Source organism: Camelus bactrianus, chromosome 4, assembly GCF_048773025.1.
Source record: "Camelus bactrianus isolate YW-2024 breed Bactrian camel chromosome 4, ASM4877302v1, whole genome shotgun sequence".
Classification (NCBI taxonomy): domain Eukaryota; kingdom Metazoa; phylum Chordata; class Mammalia; order Artiodactyla; family Camelidae; genus Camelus; species Camelus bactrianus.
In genome coordinates, this window is record NC_133542.1 from 37,780,286 (window position 1) to 37,795,917 (window position 15,632).

The 15,632-nt window shown below is 37.5% G+C and overlaps 1 protein-coding gene and 1 long non-coding RNA gene across 3 annotated transcripts in view; one reads left to right on the plus strand and one right to left on the minus strand.

The window, feature by feature from the left end:
* Positions 1-208, minus strand: part of ALDH1A1 (aldehyde dehydrogenase 1 family member A1) — a 48,738-nt gene extending 48,530 nt beyond the window's left edge. The window contains exon 1 of the mRNA XM_010952763.3: positions 50-208. Within this exon, the coding sequence (XP_010951065.1) occupies positions 50-112 (63 nt within the window). The 5' untranslated portion in view covers positions 113-208. The remainder of the gene's footprint in view (positions 1-49) is intronic.
* Positions 1-15,632, plus strand: part of LOC123616246 (uncharacterized) — a 65,751-nt gene that overhangs the window by 3,373 nt on the left and 46,746 nt on the right. For both annotated transcript variants that reach the window (XR_012506398.1, XR_006724164.2), the window contains exons 3-5: positions 515-749; positions 2,840-2,903; positions 3,001-3,083. This is a non-coding gene — a long non-coding RNA (uncharacterized LOC123616246). The remainder of the gene's footprint in view (positions 1-514; positions 750-2,839; positions 2,904-3,000; positions 3,084-15,632) is intronic.

Sequence of the window (15,632 nt, forward strand, 5' to 3'; positions counted from 1 at the left end):
GTAGTGTTTATAAACCTGAGGCAAAGCAGCAAATATAAATTGTACTAACCTTAGTATATTGAAACTTCAAGTTGGTGAGTGGGGCAGGTATCTCTGGCCTGGCTGAGGACATTTCTGGTCAGGCTCCTGGAACACAGGTGACAAGCTCAGCGATTTGGTTCCGATAGAGCACTTGGCTTTATTTGTTCCTTTTTATCTGCATGGACTAAGGTTTATTTGCATACTGGGATATGATTGGATGAACAAACTGGGAGCAAAAAGAAAACGACACTACTTATTTGTAACACCTAGGGCAGGAAGCCCTTGACTTTAAACTTAAATCCTTAAGAAACCAGTGCTCCAGTACTGAAGCTGCATCTGGAGACAGGGCACTATTTGCAGACGAATTAATTTACACAGCTGAAACCTGTGATAAGGGTACGAAACACAGCTGCGCTGGCCACTAAGGCCAGTTATTATTTTTTTGACTTTTCATGCTTTTTATGCTACTGTGAAACTTTCTGTTCTCTGACAGACTTGGAATCAGAGAATTTGAGGATTGAAAAAGAATCTCAAAGGGCACACTTGTTCTCAGCGGAAGCTGATGAGGAGAGGACCCTGGCCAGGTGTCTTCGGGACAATGCTGTCAGCGAATCAGTCCATGTCTCAGAAAAGCAGGGTGCTGTTTGTGGAAGAGAGGTCTTCTAGACAGACCCTGCCCCAAGGCAGCTTTAAAAAATCATACTGATCAAATGTATTTTCAGTGCTTGGTAAGTAGACCTACTAGGATTTCAGGAGCTCTGAATTACCTTTATCTTATAAATGGGAACAGAAAAGTCAGCAGGATTTTTAGGGAACTCAGACTGCACTGTCAACACACCATCACCACAATAGCAATATGGCAATATCCTCTATTAAAACTAATTTAAAAAGAAAGTAACCTCTGGTTTTGGAAGTTGGTTTTATTTATCAGTCCTTGATACAGGGAATTGTTCAAAGTGTGAATTTAATGGAACTCCCAAGTAATTCAAGTTCTTAAAATGCAATTAATGTTTCAAGTTGGGATAATTTTTAACTGTACTGCTCCCATTTTAAACAAATTGTTGATTTTTATTGAAGCTCTAGCAAAAATGACAGAACAAGAGGGAAAGCTTTGCATGGCTCTTAATTGACTACTAAGAATTAAGAACAACAATTAGTTTTTTTCCATTGCTGGCTCCCCTAAATATTGGATTTAGGTAGGGAGGCTAAGGCTTACTGAGGAGTTACTCCAAGTTAGGTGCAGGAGTCTTACTTTCTTTTTCCATACTCACTTGGCTACCCATTTACAGACATAGAAAGAGTAAGTAGCTTGCTTATGATCACAGATCTAATTTAAGTGCAAGACCAGAATTTCATTTCAGACCAGTCTGACTCCAAAACCTTGGCTCTGATTTTTGTTTATTCTCCCTGCCCTCCTCTGCATAAGAGAATTCCCAGATAGGCTTGAGAATCGGCTGTTTTGGTTCTCTCAGGGAGGAGTCACCCTTGCAGGCGATTAAGCTTAGCCTTTTATTCGTCTAAGACAGGGGTCGGCAAACTTTTTCTGTAAAGAGATAGATAAAGGTTTCTGTTGTAATTTATTCAACTCTGTATGAAAGAGACTGCAGATAAACAACGCATGAATGCGTGTAGGTGTTTTGCAATACAATTTTATTTGCAAAAACAGGAGGCAGGCCGGATCTGGCTCATGGACCATGTCCCTAGATTTTAAGACAATTACCCCCAAGGTCCTTGCCTCCCCTGCGCCTCATGCTTGAAGACCAGATAGAAACTTTGTCATTTCACTGTCTCTTTCTCTCTCTCTCCCTCTCTCTTGCTCTCAATTTCATTCTTTTTGGAAAAATCTAATTGTTTTCTCTTTTAAAAATGTGTTTTGAGTTAAATGCACAATTATACAACAGCTGTTACATAACCTGCAGTGTGGTGCTCTCGCCAGGCCCAGACAGCTGTGTTTTGGTGCTTTCTTCTGCTCTCAGCTTTGCAGTTCTTTGTGGATTCAAACAGTGGCTTATTGGATGTCCAGGCAGTGAAAGCTCAATGCTTCATCACACGCTTGGAGTGTCATCTCACTATTTATATGCTCATCCTTAGTCATATTTTATTGAATAATTACATAAGAACAGGTCCCTTTATGTCAGACAATACTGAATGTAAGTAAAAGGAACAGCTTTGGAAACAGGTTACCACACCTGCCTATTTAATTTTAACAAATATTTACCAACTATCCTCTATGACTAAAGCATTGTGACTGGAGTATCAGGAACTCTCCAACCTTAATCTTACTTGAAAGGCAGATCTTTTCTGTCCAGTAACCACAAGGCCTGTGATCTCTATTTTTGAAGTATCATCCTGCCTCTAGAATTCATCTTGTGGAAGAATGCATTCTTGGGAGTGGTTGCATGGGTAAAAGGCCTCCATCACTTCCCTCGCTTACAAAGGCAAAATGGCCTTGGAGAGAGCACAGGGGTCAAGAAGGCTCACTTCAAGCCTGGACCCAAGCTTATATGTTTCTATTGTATGCTAAGATTTTGCAGCAGAGGAGGGGCTGGAACTTGAACTTGGGAGTAATAGAAGAAGGATATTTAATCATCCTTTCCTGTTTAGGGACAAGCTAAATCACACACACACACACACACACACACGGAGACACACACACACACACACACACACACACACACACACACAGCCATGGAGGGGAGAGAGGAGCACAGTACGCTTTCTTTTGTGAAAGCTGTCATTATATCAAGAAACATACAGACCAGGTAGGTCTTCGACCATTGCTAAAAGTACTGTCTCATTTTGTAACGAATCTTTCCAGAAATCCACTCAAGCCTCCGTCACTGAGAAGCTAATGGAGTCTCACCTTCTCCCCCACAACTTGAGTAAGTGAAATAAAAAACATGCACATTTAACAAACTTAATTGTATGATGAAATTTTTAAAATAGCCTCTTTCCACATTTTCTGATTTCAAAACCCAGGATCGATTTGTTGGAGCTGAACTTCTTTTGCTCAGTGACATCCGCCGTCCCAGACTCTTCAGTGTTGCCTTCAGCATGACTGGGTGAGTCTGCCGGTTGGTTAGCCCAGCTATGGATATATCCCTTTGCTTTTGATCACTGCAATTTCAGCAGACACCATATGGCTCTTATGCCTCTTTGGGTTTTAATAATTTGAAAAAAGTGGATCTTGTATGTGATAAGAGAATCTGTGCTTGGTTTACAAGTTGATGTTAAAAATGGACATGGAAGGAGCATTTGAGTACATGGACATGTGTGTTTGTCGGCTAATTTCTGCTCATCTGCCATTCATCTCCTTAGCAGAACTTCTTTACCTCTGCTTTCCCCTCCTCACATAGCTGATCACTGTTCTCTCTTCATCTTGTTACTAAGATATGGCAGATGCCCCTCTTATCTGTTACAATCAGGACACTAATTTGTTAGGTCACTAAAATAGGTTTTTGCCAAATTTCATGGGCCAAAACCATTTCTTGGCACTGGTTCTGCTGCTAGTTTGAAATAATTTTGCATAAATAGTGTTCACATTGTTTTTGTTTCCTCAAGGTATTTTTCACACAATCTGAATGTAGACAAACTTGAGATTTTTATGAATTTTCTCATTTTTTAAACAATTATTTGATGCACAGATTACATAGCCAGTGTGTTTAATAATTTTATGAGATTGTTTGCATAACACTCAGCTTAGTTTTCATAGAAATCATTTTCCCTTTTCTCCTAATATGGCAACAACTTAAATCACATTTAATTCAGTTATGCCGTTGAAATACTAGGTTCATGTGAATGATCAGAGTTTGGAGCAAAGTAGTTTGACTGTTGCTAAGCAGAGAAGATTGTGCCCAAAACTGAGTGCATGTAGACATGAAGATCCGTACTAATATTTGTTTTTCTCTTTTAATTTATTTTTTATCAAAAATTTTTTAAAGTCAAATATACCATGTATAGAAAACTGCAAAAATCATAAGTGAACATCTTAACAAATAGTCATAAAAGGAACAAAACTAAATAACCACCACTGGGGTCAAAGAATAGAACAATATCAGAACCCCACAGCCCACTTGGAACCTCCTCTCTGTCACTGTCCTCTTCTTCCTCATTCCAAATGACTAGTATCTTAATTTCTAATGCCACATATTCCCTTTTCCCTGATTTTGAACTTGTAAGCCAATTATACAGTCACAATATTTTTACAAAGGAAATTGAGGGGTCCAAGTTAATCTGGCAAGTGAGATAAATCGTGGTTGTAGGTAAAGAACGATTCTCAGGGAGTACTCCCCACCTCAATAGACTCCAATAAATTATAAATGGAAGATGCGCAGCCACAAGTTAGCCCTTTTTAAGAACTGAGGGGCGCTTTTTTTAATACCAATCCCAGCACGTGTTAAGGCTGCAGAGAAATGGCCCTTGTCCTGTAGTGCTTGTTAGAACTTAATAGCATTTGGAAATTGTATCAGAATATCAAAAACATTCAACCCTTGACCTGGTTATTCTGCTTCTAGAAATCTAAGGAAACAATCAAATATGTGTAAATTATGAGCACGTTTCTTTAACATAATATTATTTATAAAAATAAAGAAAAAATACCAAATAGTTAGATTAAATCATGGATTAGCATAGGAAAGTAAACAAATACTTGAGGAGGGACCTGGTGAACTTTTGTGATATATTGTAAATTAATAATAAAGCAGGTTACAGCCTGTGTGCTGTGTGTAGGGATGATAAGAAACTGTGCTTCTCTCTTAGTATTTGGCCAGAATCTACAATTTGCCTTGACTTCAGCCTCAGCATTTGGAAAGTTAAATAGCTGAATTTTCACTTCAGTGGCATTTCTGGCATTCCGAATTTATGCATGATAAAAAAAAACAAAACCTTGTAATTTCTTTGGTTATATTTTATAAAATTTTCCCAAGCTGAATAAAGGCCCCCAAAGATCTCTCTGGAACCTATGAATGTTACCTTATATGGCAAAAGAAAGTTTGCGTATGTGATTTAGTTAAGGATCTTGAGATAAGAGATTATTTTGAATTATCAGGGTGGGCCCTAAATGCAAGTACTAGTATCCTTATAAAAGGGAGCCAAAGGAGGTTTGACTGCAGAAGCAGAAGGCGGTATGACCACAGGTTTTGACAGCTCAGGGGCGAGGAGCCCAGGAATGCAAGGAATGCTGCTCCAGAAGCTGGAAATGGATTCTCCTCCAGAGCCTCAGGAGGGAGCTGGCTCTGCCCACCCCTTTGATATTGGCCAGTGAGACTGATTTCAGCCCTCCCACCACTAGAATTCTCTAGTAAGAGAAGAAGTGTGTGCTGTGTTCAACCACTAAGTTTGTGGTGATTTGTTGTATCAGTCATGGGCACTGAATGCACTAACCACTTTAAGCATGAGTTCAGGTTTTCCAAATAGTACATGCTGTCACTGGTCACACACTCTGCATGTTTCCCTGGTTTATTATTAATATCTAAGTAGCCATGTTCAAATAAAGGAAAGCCTCCCTCCCCTCTGTACCTTGGAATAAAAACTTCTCAGGTTGACATTTTGAAAACCTTCCAGTTCCAGTTGTAATACAACTGGATGTTCATTCAGTTGTAAAAGTAAGATGCAATAGATGATGATGTTTGTGAAAGCTATTAATTTTCTTAAAATAATCATTTTAGCTGGACTCTCAAATTTAGTTTGCATTTGCTTGCTTGGATTTGTTCCCACATTTTAAAGTTACACCTGTATACCCAGATCTATAACTACATTTCAAACTTATCTTACAAGCTCTGGCTTTACATTCCAGCAGCTCTTTGGGTACCTGAGCTACATGTCACATCTAGTCAGATAGCTGGGTTTGAAAACTGAGAGCCTGCATATTTGTTTCTTGTGGACCATGCAGTATGATAAAAAAAAAAAAAAAAGAAAAAGAAACATTTACATAAAAACCCAGATTTTAACTTAAACATCAGAAGACCCGAAGAGTGTCTGAGCCTGCCTGCCATTGGAATCACCAAGGGAATTCAAAACAAAACAAAACAAAACACAAGATTCTGATTCAGTAACAGTGGTTTGAGCCCAGCTGTTAGTATGCATTTGAAGCTCCTCGGGTAAATCTAACGTGTGGCCAGCTGTCAGAACCACTGAAGTAGTTCTGGCTCTGTTTCCTCCTGGGGCGCAAAGCTGGAGCAACATCCACATCACCTGGAAAACTTTGAGCAATGCAAACTCTGAGGCCCCATCTCGGACCAGTAAGTCAGAATCTCTGGAGTTAGGCCCAGCAATCTGTGCTTTAACGAGCCTGTCAGGGGATTCTGATCCAAACTCAAGTTTGAGAACCACTGCACTACAGTGTAGACCCCGCCTATCTCTATTTTTTAGTTCAGCCTGTTTCCACTCAATTAAGTTAACTGCCTAGTCTCAGTTTACATTTTAAGACCCCTAATTGAACTAATAATCATTTCCCCAAATCAAACCCTTTTTCTTGAATTTTCTATTTCTGATTGTGACAAAACAACAAAAATCAAACCTCAAGTATTTTGGATTCCTTGCCTTTTTTTCTTGTAAAACTATTAATTTTATTTATTGAAATAATTATTTTCATCTTTCAATATTTTAGGTCTGGGTTTTAAAGAGCACATAGCAGTTAATATTTTTAAATCCAAGAGTCTCTGCCTACACGTGTATGTTTAGTCCACTCCTATCTATTTCTATCTATTGTAATGACTGATGTGCTTTGTGCTTTCTGTCTGTCCTTTTATCAGGTAGGATTAGGTTTGGTTGCCCCTCATGGAAAACCCCAAATAAATAATCAAGTTGGAAATGGGTTTCTCTTTAACATAAACAGACATTGTAAACTGGTCGTCCGGGGGAGGCATGGTGGCAGAGCTAACAGATACAGAGGCTCCTTTCAAGCTCACTGCTCCAGCATCCCTGAACTATGACTCTTGGCCTTCTAGTAAGAGAAGGCTGCCAGAATTCCAGCCATTACATTCATATTCCAGGATTCAGAACGGGGAAAGGGGAAAAAGGTGACAAAGGACTAGGATCCACTGCATTTTAAGGAGGTTTCCCTGAAGCTTAGAGCTCAATGACCAGAGCTTAGTCAGTGTCCACACTTCGCTATAAGGAAAGATAAAGATTGTAAACTGCTGCTGGGCAGCCAGGCTTACAGTTCAAAATCAGTAATTGTACTATTAAGAAGGGAGGACTAAGTAGAGGTAATTGCAAACTCTTTCTCTTTTTGCGTGTCTTCTCTTGCATTGATTACAATTTCTTTATTCCTCCATTTTCACCTCTTTTCTTATTTGGAAGAAATACTTTCTATTTTTATTAGCCAACCTATAAATTTTAACACATTTATAAACATGTATAAAGTTAATCACTTTCTCTTACAAGTAGTTCAGGACTTTGAACCCTTTATCTCTGATTCTCTCTATTCCCGTTTTGCATGTTATATGTGTGCTATGTGTCTGTTGTAATGTTTTCTCCACCTTCATTTATACTCCCCAAACTAGGCATAATTATATAATTATTATCTTATTCAATCAATTTCTATTTTACTTTACCTATTTACTTAAAATTGTCTTTACCCATGATTCACAGTCCTTTCTTCTCTGTTTAATTTCTCTATTTGAGAGTCTGTGAGAGCTTCAAATTTTTGACCAGTCTTATCTGGAGATTGTCAATTTTATTAGTATTTCAAAGAACTTTTGGCTTTGTTGAGCCTCTCTAATTATATGTTTGTTTGTTTATTTAATTAATTTTTGGTCATATTCTCATTGCTCAAGGTTTGTTTTGTTCCTTTTTTAACTTCTTGTTACTTAGATCATTTGATTTTTCAGCCCTCCTTCATTTAAAGCTTTAAACTTCCCTCTAAGCGTGTCTTTAGCAACATCTACCAGTTTGGATATAGCATTTTCATTTTCAATCAATTAAAATTAGTTTCTAGTTTCCATCGTGATTTCTTCCTTGACTCATGGTTTACTTTGATATGCGTTTCTTAATTTCCCTACTGGTTGGCAGTAAACAGCCCCAAATTGTTGCAGCTTACATTAAGGCAGTATTTTTATTTGCTTACAAATTTAGCATTGCTCTATCTTCCTTGTGAATTGAACTTTTTTTATTTTTAAAAGATGCCCCTGTTCATCTCTATGCTTTTTGCCTCAACTTTTCCTTTGATAAATTATACCCACAGTAGCTTTTCTTTGGGTTGGAATTTGCATAATCTTCTTTCATCTTCTCACAGTCTCTGTATCTGTATGTATTGCATGTGTCTCTTTAAATGACCCATAGTTGAGAGCCAGATGACTTTGTATTGTCTACTTGAGCTCAACCATGGGTGGAGTTTTTGCATTATGGGAATTGTCAAATGCTACAAACCAGTGCAAACCAGAGCTTTTTTGTTTGTTTTTTAAAGAGTTAATTTACCAGCACAAAATTGAGTAGTGCTACTGATTAATCTTCTCTATGTGAATGACCATTTTTTTCAAGTTCCATGTATTGAACCATCTTGCTTCTCTCCAGTACCTTGACATGCTACCTTTGTCATAGAATAACATTTTATACAAATATGCAATTTGGAGGGTTCTTTATTTTATTTTTCTGGTTATTTTGCCCATCCAACTACCAGTACATTGTCTTAATTAGTATATATAGCTTTGTAATAAGCACTAAATATAGTAGAAAAAGATCATCCTTTTGCTCTTTTTCTTTAGAAGACTGTTTGCTATTTAGAGCATCCATTGTGTTTTTAATTTTAATGACTATGTTTTTTCTTTCTAGAGTTTTATTTGGTTATTTTTGAAATTATCATTTTTGGGGTATTGTTTTGATTTACATGAGATAAATAATCTCAAATCATCATTTAACTAAAGAATTGAACAGATGTTTTATGTCTTTGTGTATAAATGGTAAAAAAAGGAAGTTTAAAGTTCTTCTGGACTAACAATGAAACCTCAAATAATTTGTCGATTCAAATATTATTACTTGGGCAAACACATAGAAGTTTGTTGAGGTTACATTTTACAAAACACAGCAACAATCTCCAAAATCTTAATGTCTTAAAAGACTCATTTGTATAAATAACAGTTCCAAGAATGTGTTATGATCTGGGGCAGGATTATTCATTTTTATACAAATCTCCATACGGGGAAGGAGAATCGTATTGAGATATTTTTGTGAATGTTCTCGATTCACCACTTTATCAGAACTAAATCTAAAATGTGAAATTATATCTGCTCCTCTGTACCGTAAAGGGAAGAACATACATTTTATTATTGTTTTTCTGATATTCTTTTAATTAGCATTTGGGAAGGACTGCAGATTCAAATCCAAGTGACTTAACACAGACAAAGAGTAAACGCCTTTGTCTATGAAATCTCGAGGAAGGAAGAATTTGCTTTTACGCCTGCAGCCTAGGCTAAAGAGCTGTTGACCGTGCTGTTGCCTCCCCACCCAGTGATTCGAAGGACATATTTTTCTATTACAGTCTTTAGTGAATGTAAGCCATTCAGAGATGTGGAGGTCTTAGTTACTACCTCCTCTGCATGCAACCTTGACTGCGCTCCTTTCTTTGCTATTAAACCCTTTGGCTATCAAGGCAGCAAATTCTCAAGGGCAGGAACAGTTTGTTTACCCCTCAATTTTAAGTTTCCTCTTTGTTCTTTTGGCTTCTGGAATTTTTTTTTCTTTCTTTCTCACTGAGCAAGTATGCATTTGACAGTTACTTATTATATTTTTATCTTGCATTTTCAGTTGTTTTAGAGGGAGAATTTCCACATGATCTAGCCTGCTATAACGAGTGAAATGGAAATTATTTTTCCAAAAAGAGCACAGTCATTTAAAGAAAAACTAGTTGGTTCGTCAGACAGCTAGATTTTTACGGCTTATTCATTTTTTGTTTGCACATATTTTTGAGAAGCTTTTTTAAAAAATTGAAGTATTGTCAGTTTATAATGTGTTAATTTATGGTGTAGCATAGTGATTCAATTATGTAAGTATATATATACTCCTTTTCATAAGAAGCTTTTTTAATAAATGGCAGTGTCCGAACACATTCATACTCTGTTATAATAATATATAAATAATGTATATTATTGATTCTACTCATATGCATAAAGGTGTATGTGTATAAAAACCTCTTTTCTGACTTGGAGTTCTTTTTTTTTCAGTTTTTCCCTTTTATAGAAATTCTTAGTCAATTTATGTTACAGTTACAAAATTATACCAGTTGTTTATTACTGCAATACTAAATTTTCTCCTTGTGCTTAGCATTCCAGGTTGAGCCTAAACTCAAGCTAAAATCTACTGATATTCAGATATTTTGAATGTGTCCAGAACACTGATCATATTGGCCCATCAGGAGTTTTTTTAAAGGATGGGCTAAGATCTTCCTGGGAATAATTCTGAGTGAAAATAGCACCAGAGAAGCAAACCTAGGTCTGTAGTGATGCTCTGGTTATCAGAGATGAGGGTTGAATCCTATCACAGCTTGCCATTTGCTACTGAGATTTGCTCCTGACTCAGCAGTCCTTCTCTTAAACATGGGTTTTCATCACAGTATAAGGAGGGAATAGGCTGAAGGTAATGAAAAACTCTTAACTGATGAAAAATCCTTCTTCCACATATCAGAGAATTGTCAGGGGTACTTGATTTATCTGTTACTTACATGATAAAGAGATACTCAGGAGTGAAGCAAGACACTTTCTCCCACAGTGGCTTACATACATTAACGAACCCAGAAAATACATGATCACTGGCAGTTTTGAAGACTCCACTAAGTGAGTCATGGCAACAGAGATGTAGAGCCCATGCGATGTCCAGGGGATAGGGTAGTCCAGGAGAGAGGACAGCATTCAGGCAGCAGAGGGTTGATACTGGCAGCTCAGAGCCCTTGGCTCTAGGATCAGCCTTCTTTAGCTGTAAATGGCTGCAGTCGGGTGCTCTCAGGTGACTTTATGGACAGCAAAACCTGGTAAGAACCCTTACTAAAAGGATGGATCACGAAAGAGAAAGCAGATGAAATAGAATGCACGTTGGTGGTTACCAGGGCTGGGGAGAAACTGATTAATGGATAATGAGTTTTACTTTGGAGTGATGGAAATGTTTTGGAGCTAGGTAAGGGTGGTGGGCTGCACCACAGTTCAAATGTCACTGAACTGTTCCCTTTAAAATGGCTTAATTTTATGTTGTGAAAATTTCACCTCAATAAATTATTTTAAAAATATAAAGAGGAACAGATAGAAACTTATTACTGACCACATGTAACAACCCTAGGACTACTCCAGATAATGGATGATTCTTTGATGAGGCTGTAGACCTTGCAACACCATGGATACTAAAAGCCTAAGAAACTGTTTTTATTACTTTCAAACTGACCCAGGAATGGTTGCCCTGGGGAAATATGAGTTTCATGCTGTTTAAAATATTTTGCTCCCATGCCCTATTATTTCGGTCTCAATTCTAAGATATTGTGACAACATAAATAATGATTAGCCTGTATTGGATAACACTTCAAGAATATTCTAAAAGGGTAAATTTTGTAAATTTTTCTTGTTGTTTCTGAAGGATAAAGAATGATTTCTCTCAGGATCCCCCTCCTTCAAAAAATGAAAGTAGGTATTAATTCGAAATCTTTTTTAAGATGTTCTGGTTAGTTTTGGAGATGGTTTGTATAACACCCTGAGAATCAGGAATTCTTTCCTCTTTGAAGTCAGACAACTACGGCTTTAAAACACTAAGAAACAATTCAGAATGTGGAGTTTAAACATTTTGAAAACAAATGGTGTGTGAACATAGGAAATGGTTTCCCTTAGGCGATAGTATCATGATTTCTCCTGGACCTGCATTTCAAAGCCTCCCTCTAAACCTTTGGGGGAGGGGGTGTTTCTCTCTGGATATAACTTTCCTAGTAAGAAAGCAGTGGTGCACTTCTCTCCCTCCTTTCCTGTATGAAGACTAATTTCTTAAATAAGAGGGTCATGAACTCCCTAGACACTTAAAATCTCCCAACATTGTCTGTAGGCGATCCAAACTATTTCTCCAAATAAAAATGGACTCCAAAAATCTAGAGTCCTAGGAGAGCACTGGGAAGTTTATCGTGCACTAACCAGTTGCTTTTCCAAGCGATTTCCCCCCTCAAATTTGAAGTAAGATTTCCGATTCAATCCTCAAACTGCAAAATTTCAAGAATCACACAGCTAATGCGAAAAATTGTTTCTTTGGATTTTAAGAAGCATCTGTATACAGAGATTCCACTCTGTCCCATGAAATTGTGAATTATTCATTTTTTTACCACTTGACCCAAGCAGACCAGTACAGGGTATCAAAACTGACAGTATGTAATTATTCTTATTTCAACTACCATTTGAGTGAGGACTGATCCTGCAGATATGTTTTTGTATGTGCCTCCATATCTGGGCTATCAAGCTATCATTGATATGTGCATGGACACATTCTTTTACCCCAGTCAGCAAATGGAGACTGGTGGAGAGTTCTCCCTCAGAAGTGTAAAACAGGAAATTCATAAAACTGAGTAAATAAAATAATTCCTTATAAATATAGACTCAAGGACAGAAGAACCTTGGTGCTTCAGAGTCCCTTTTAGGCATCTGGCTTAGAAAGGCATTTTGCTTAGTAAATCCACACTAAATCCTGTTGCATTCTAGATTCATACCAATGGAGTATCCAGTAGCTAATGATTCCAGTCCTTCTGCCTGGAATTCTACACTCCAGCATTTTCCACTATTGGAATCCTATTCATTATTCAAAATCAAAGTTTCAAACAAATTGCATGAATCAAGACAAAAACAGCAACAATGACAACTGAAGTTTTGAGGAAGCTGATTCTACTTTAAGTGTTTTATAGATCTAGTTTGAAAGTACAACTATCTCCCCCATTGTACAGATGAGAAAACTAAGGTTTGGTGAGATCAGTAACATCCTCAGAGTCCTACTGTCTTCCTAACCCTTACCAACCCACCATTCCCAATCACTGTAGTCCCTACTTCCTTTGACTTGCCACCTCGCATAGAAATGGGTGGATTTTATCTTGATACATCTTTAATCTGAATATTTCATAATCACATTAAAGTTTGTAAATTACTGATATTGATGTTAGAGAGTAACCTAGATTTGAGTATAGACCACTCAGTATCCATCCTCTGAACAGCTAATGGTTTTTTTGCTTCCAGATTACCTGAGTGTTTCAACCTGAGTTGCCATAAATAAAATATCCATATTATAGTTAAGAACCAGGATACCCAACAAGAACACCTGGTCCAAAGAATTTTCAGAATGTCATTAGCACCAGTTTCCATTCACGAAACTGTGGTTAACCTGGTTAATAAGCCATTCCTCTTTGGTTAATATGCAAGGGTACTTCCCACGAAACTTTATTTGCTTTGAGAGGCAAGGAGGCCATGACCATGTCACCTGGCCAGTATTCTTAATCTGTGGCAACTTTGTGTTGTCAGTTTTCGTTATCTTAGGCTAAGGTTAATTTGTTCTGTGACCACATTGTCATTCTGCCAACTTTGTTCTCATATTCTGAATAACTAAATATGTAGAAGTTTCAGTGACTGGGAAAATGTTACATTTTCTCCTCTTCTCTCCAAGCAAAAGAGAGAAAAGATCTTTGCATATCTCTTATAATGCAGCTTAAAAGTTGAAACCTTGAAGAATTTTTACGGACTTTTTTTCAAGCAAATATCATAAGTAGATTTCCTTAACATCTCCACATTTGGAATCATATGCTTTACATCTGTGTTTATCATGGGTAGGGCTGGTATTCTTCTACTAGAGAGAAAACTATTACTCCTTATGAGAGGGAGACTGCTATCTTCATCAAAAATCCATTATCCTCATCTTCCAAAATAATAGGATGGAGGCTGACACATGACAGCATGGCACATTTCCAGAAGTTATGTGTGCCAATTTTTGGTCTAGAACTTCAGGCACCAAGTATACTTCTTCCATCTTCTCTTTCCCTTTTCTACCAGCAGGAAGCCAGATGGGAATTCAGTTCTAACCATACAACTAAGTGACAGTACCTAAGGGATAGCATGTCAATGATTTCAAAGGAATCTGGTCTATGAATGACCTCCAGGAGTAAGGCTTCCTTGCACATCTCGAGTGAACTCTCTAGGAAACTTTATGAGAGAGAGACAAGGATATTTTTTATCCACAGGCCACTGAATTTTTGGAAGTCATTTACAATCATTTAGTCTTATCCTGACAAATACATCTGTGAGTGAATACCCCAGTTGTAACCTGTTACCATAACTGCAGAAGTCATAAGAAGCAATTGAAAACCCTGACAAGCCAGTAGCAAAACTCAACCTCTCACCATTTATTTTTTGATCTTCTTAACTCGGACAATTATAGCTATATCCACATGATGTAGAACTTTGTCAATTCATAGGAAGTATTTGGCCTTTCGTTCCAGATTTTCCACTCTGCTTACTAGATTTTAAAAAGTCTGCTAGATTTAGTTACAACTCTATATCAGGTTGGCAACCCACTGGCATGAACACGCTCTGGATCTTGTTATCTTCCAGTTTAGCTTTGACTTTGCATACATGAATTCTGTAATTTTCTTCCCTGATGGAGGTCAAGAATCTTTTCACTGTTCCATTAAAATGGATTTAAAAAAATTTAACCAAGTAGTCTTTTTTTTTTTTTTTTAACCTTTCTCTAATGTTTTGGTCCAGAGGTAAGCAAAATATTTCTGTAAGGGTGAGATAGTCAATATTTTAGGCTTAACAGGCCATAGGTTTCTGCACAACTATTCCTCCTCACTGTTGTAGGGCAAAAAGCAGCCATAGATTATACATAAATGAAAGGATGTGACTATGTTTCAATAAAACTTTATTTACAAAAATAGGTAGTCAGGCTGGATTTGGTCTGCAGGTCATAGAGTGCTGGCCCATGTCTTAGTCCATGTACTAACACGGATACCGTGGATAATTATTTCTCAAGTTCACCTCGACTTGTGCCCTCCTGACCTTTGACCCCATCCATCCTGACAGTTTTTTTTATCCTGTTATGATCTGCTTTCCTCACCTTTGTTGCCAGGCTTCAAAGGACATCTGGAAAAATGTATGCTGAATGGAACCATTTCAAAGTTTTATTTTAAATTTCTTCTCATTTCTCTGTTTGTCACTAGTCAACACCCTTTTCCATTCCTCCTCCAAATCTACCATTAATCGTCTTAGATAATGACAAGCTGTTCTCCAAAGGTGGTTGAACAAATTTACATGTCAGTAAGAAATGACTGAGATTCTCAGTGTTTTCCACATCCTTGCCGATATGGCAGACTTTTGATTTTCTGCCAGTTTCGAGTTTGTGAGACAGAGCCAATGCATTCCACAGCTTCGGGGGGGGGGGAGGTGACAGTCACATTTGAGTGCATAAGGATGGTGCTCCCTGGAGGTGATCAGTGTGATTCATGCAGCTGTTGATAGCAAACCTGGTAGGAAACACATCTCAGTGCGATTTTAATGTAAACTTTCTTGATTGTTCCTGAGTTTGACAATCTTTTCACTTGTTTAATGGCTACTCATACTTCATCATCTGTGAAGCATATATTCATGATTTTCATCCAATTTTCAATTCTTTCTGTA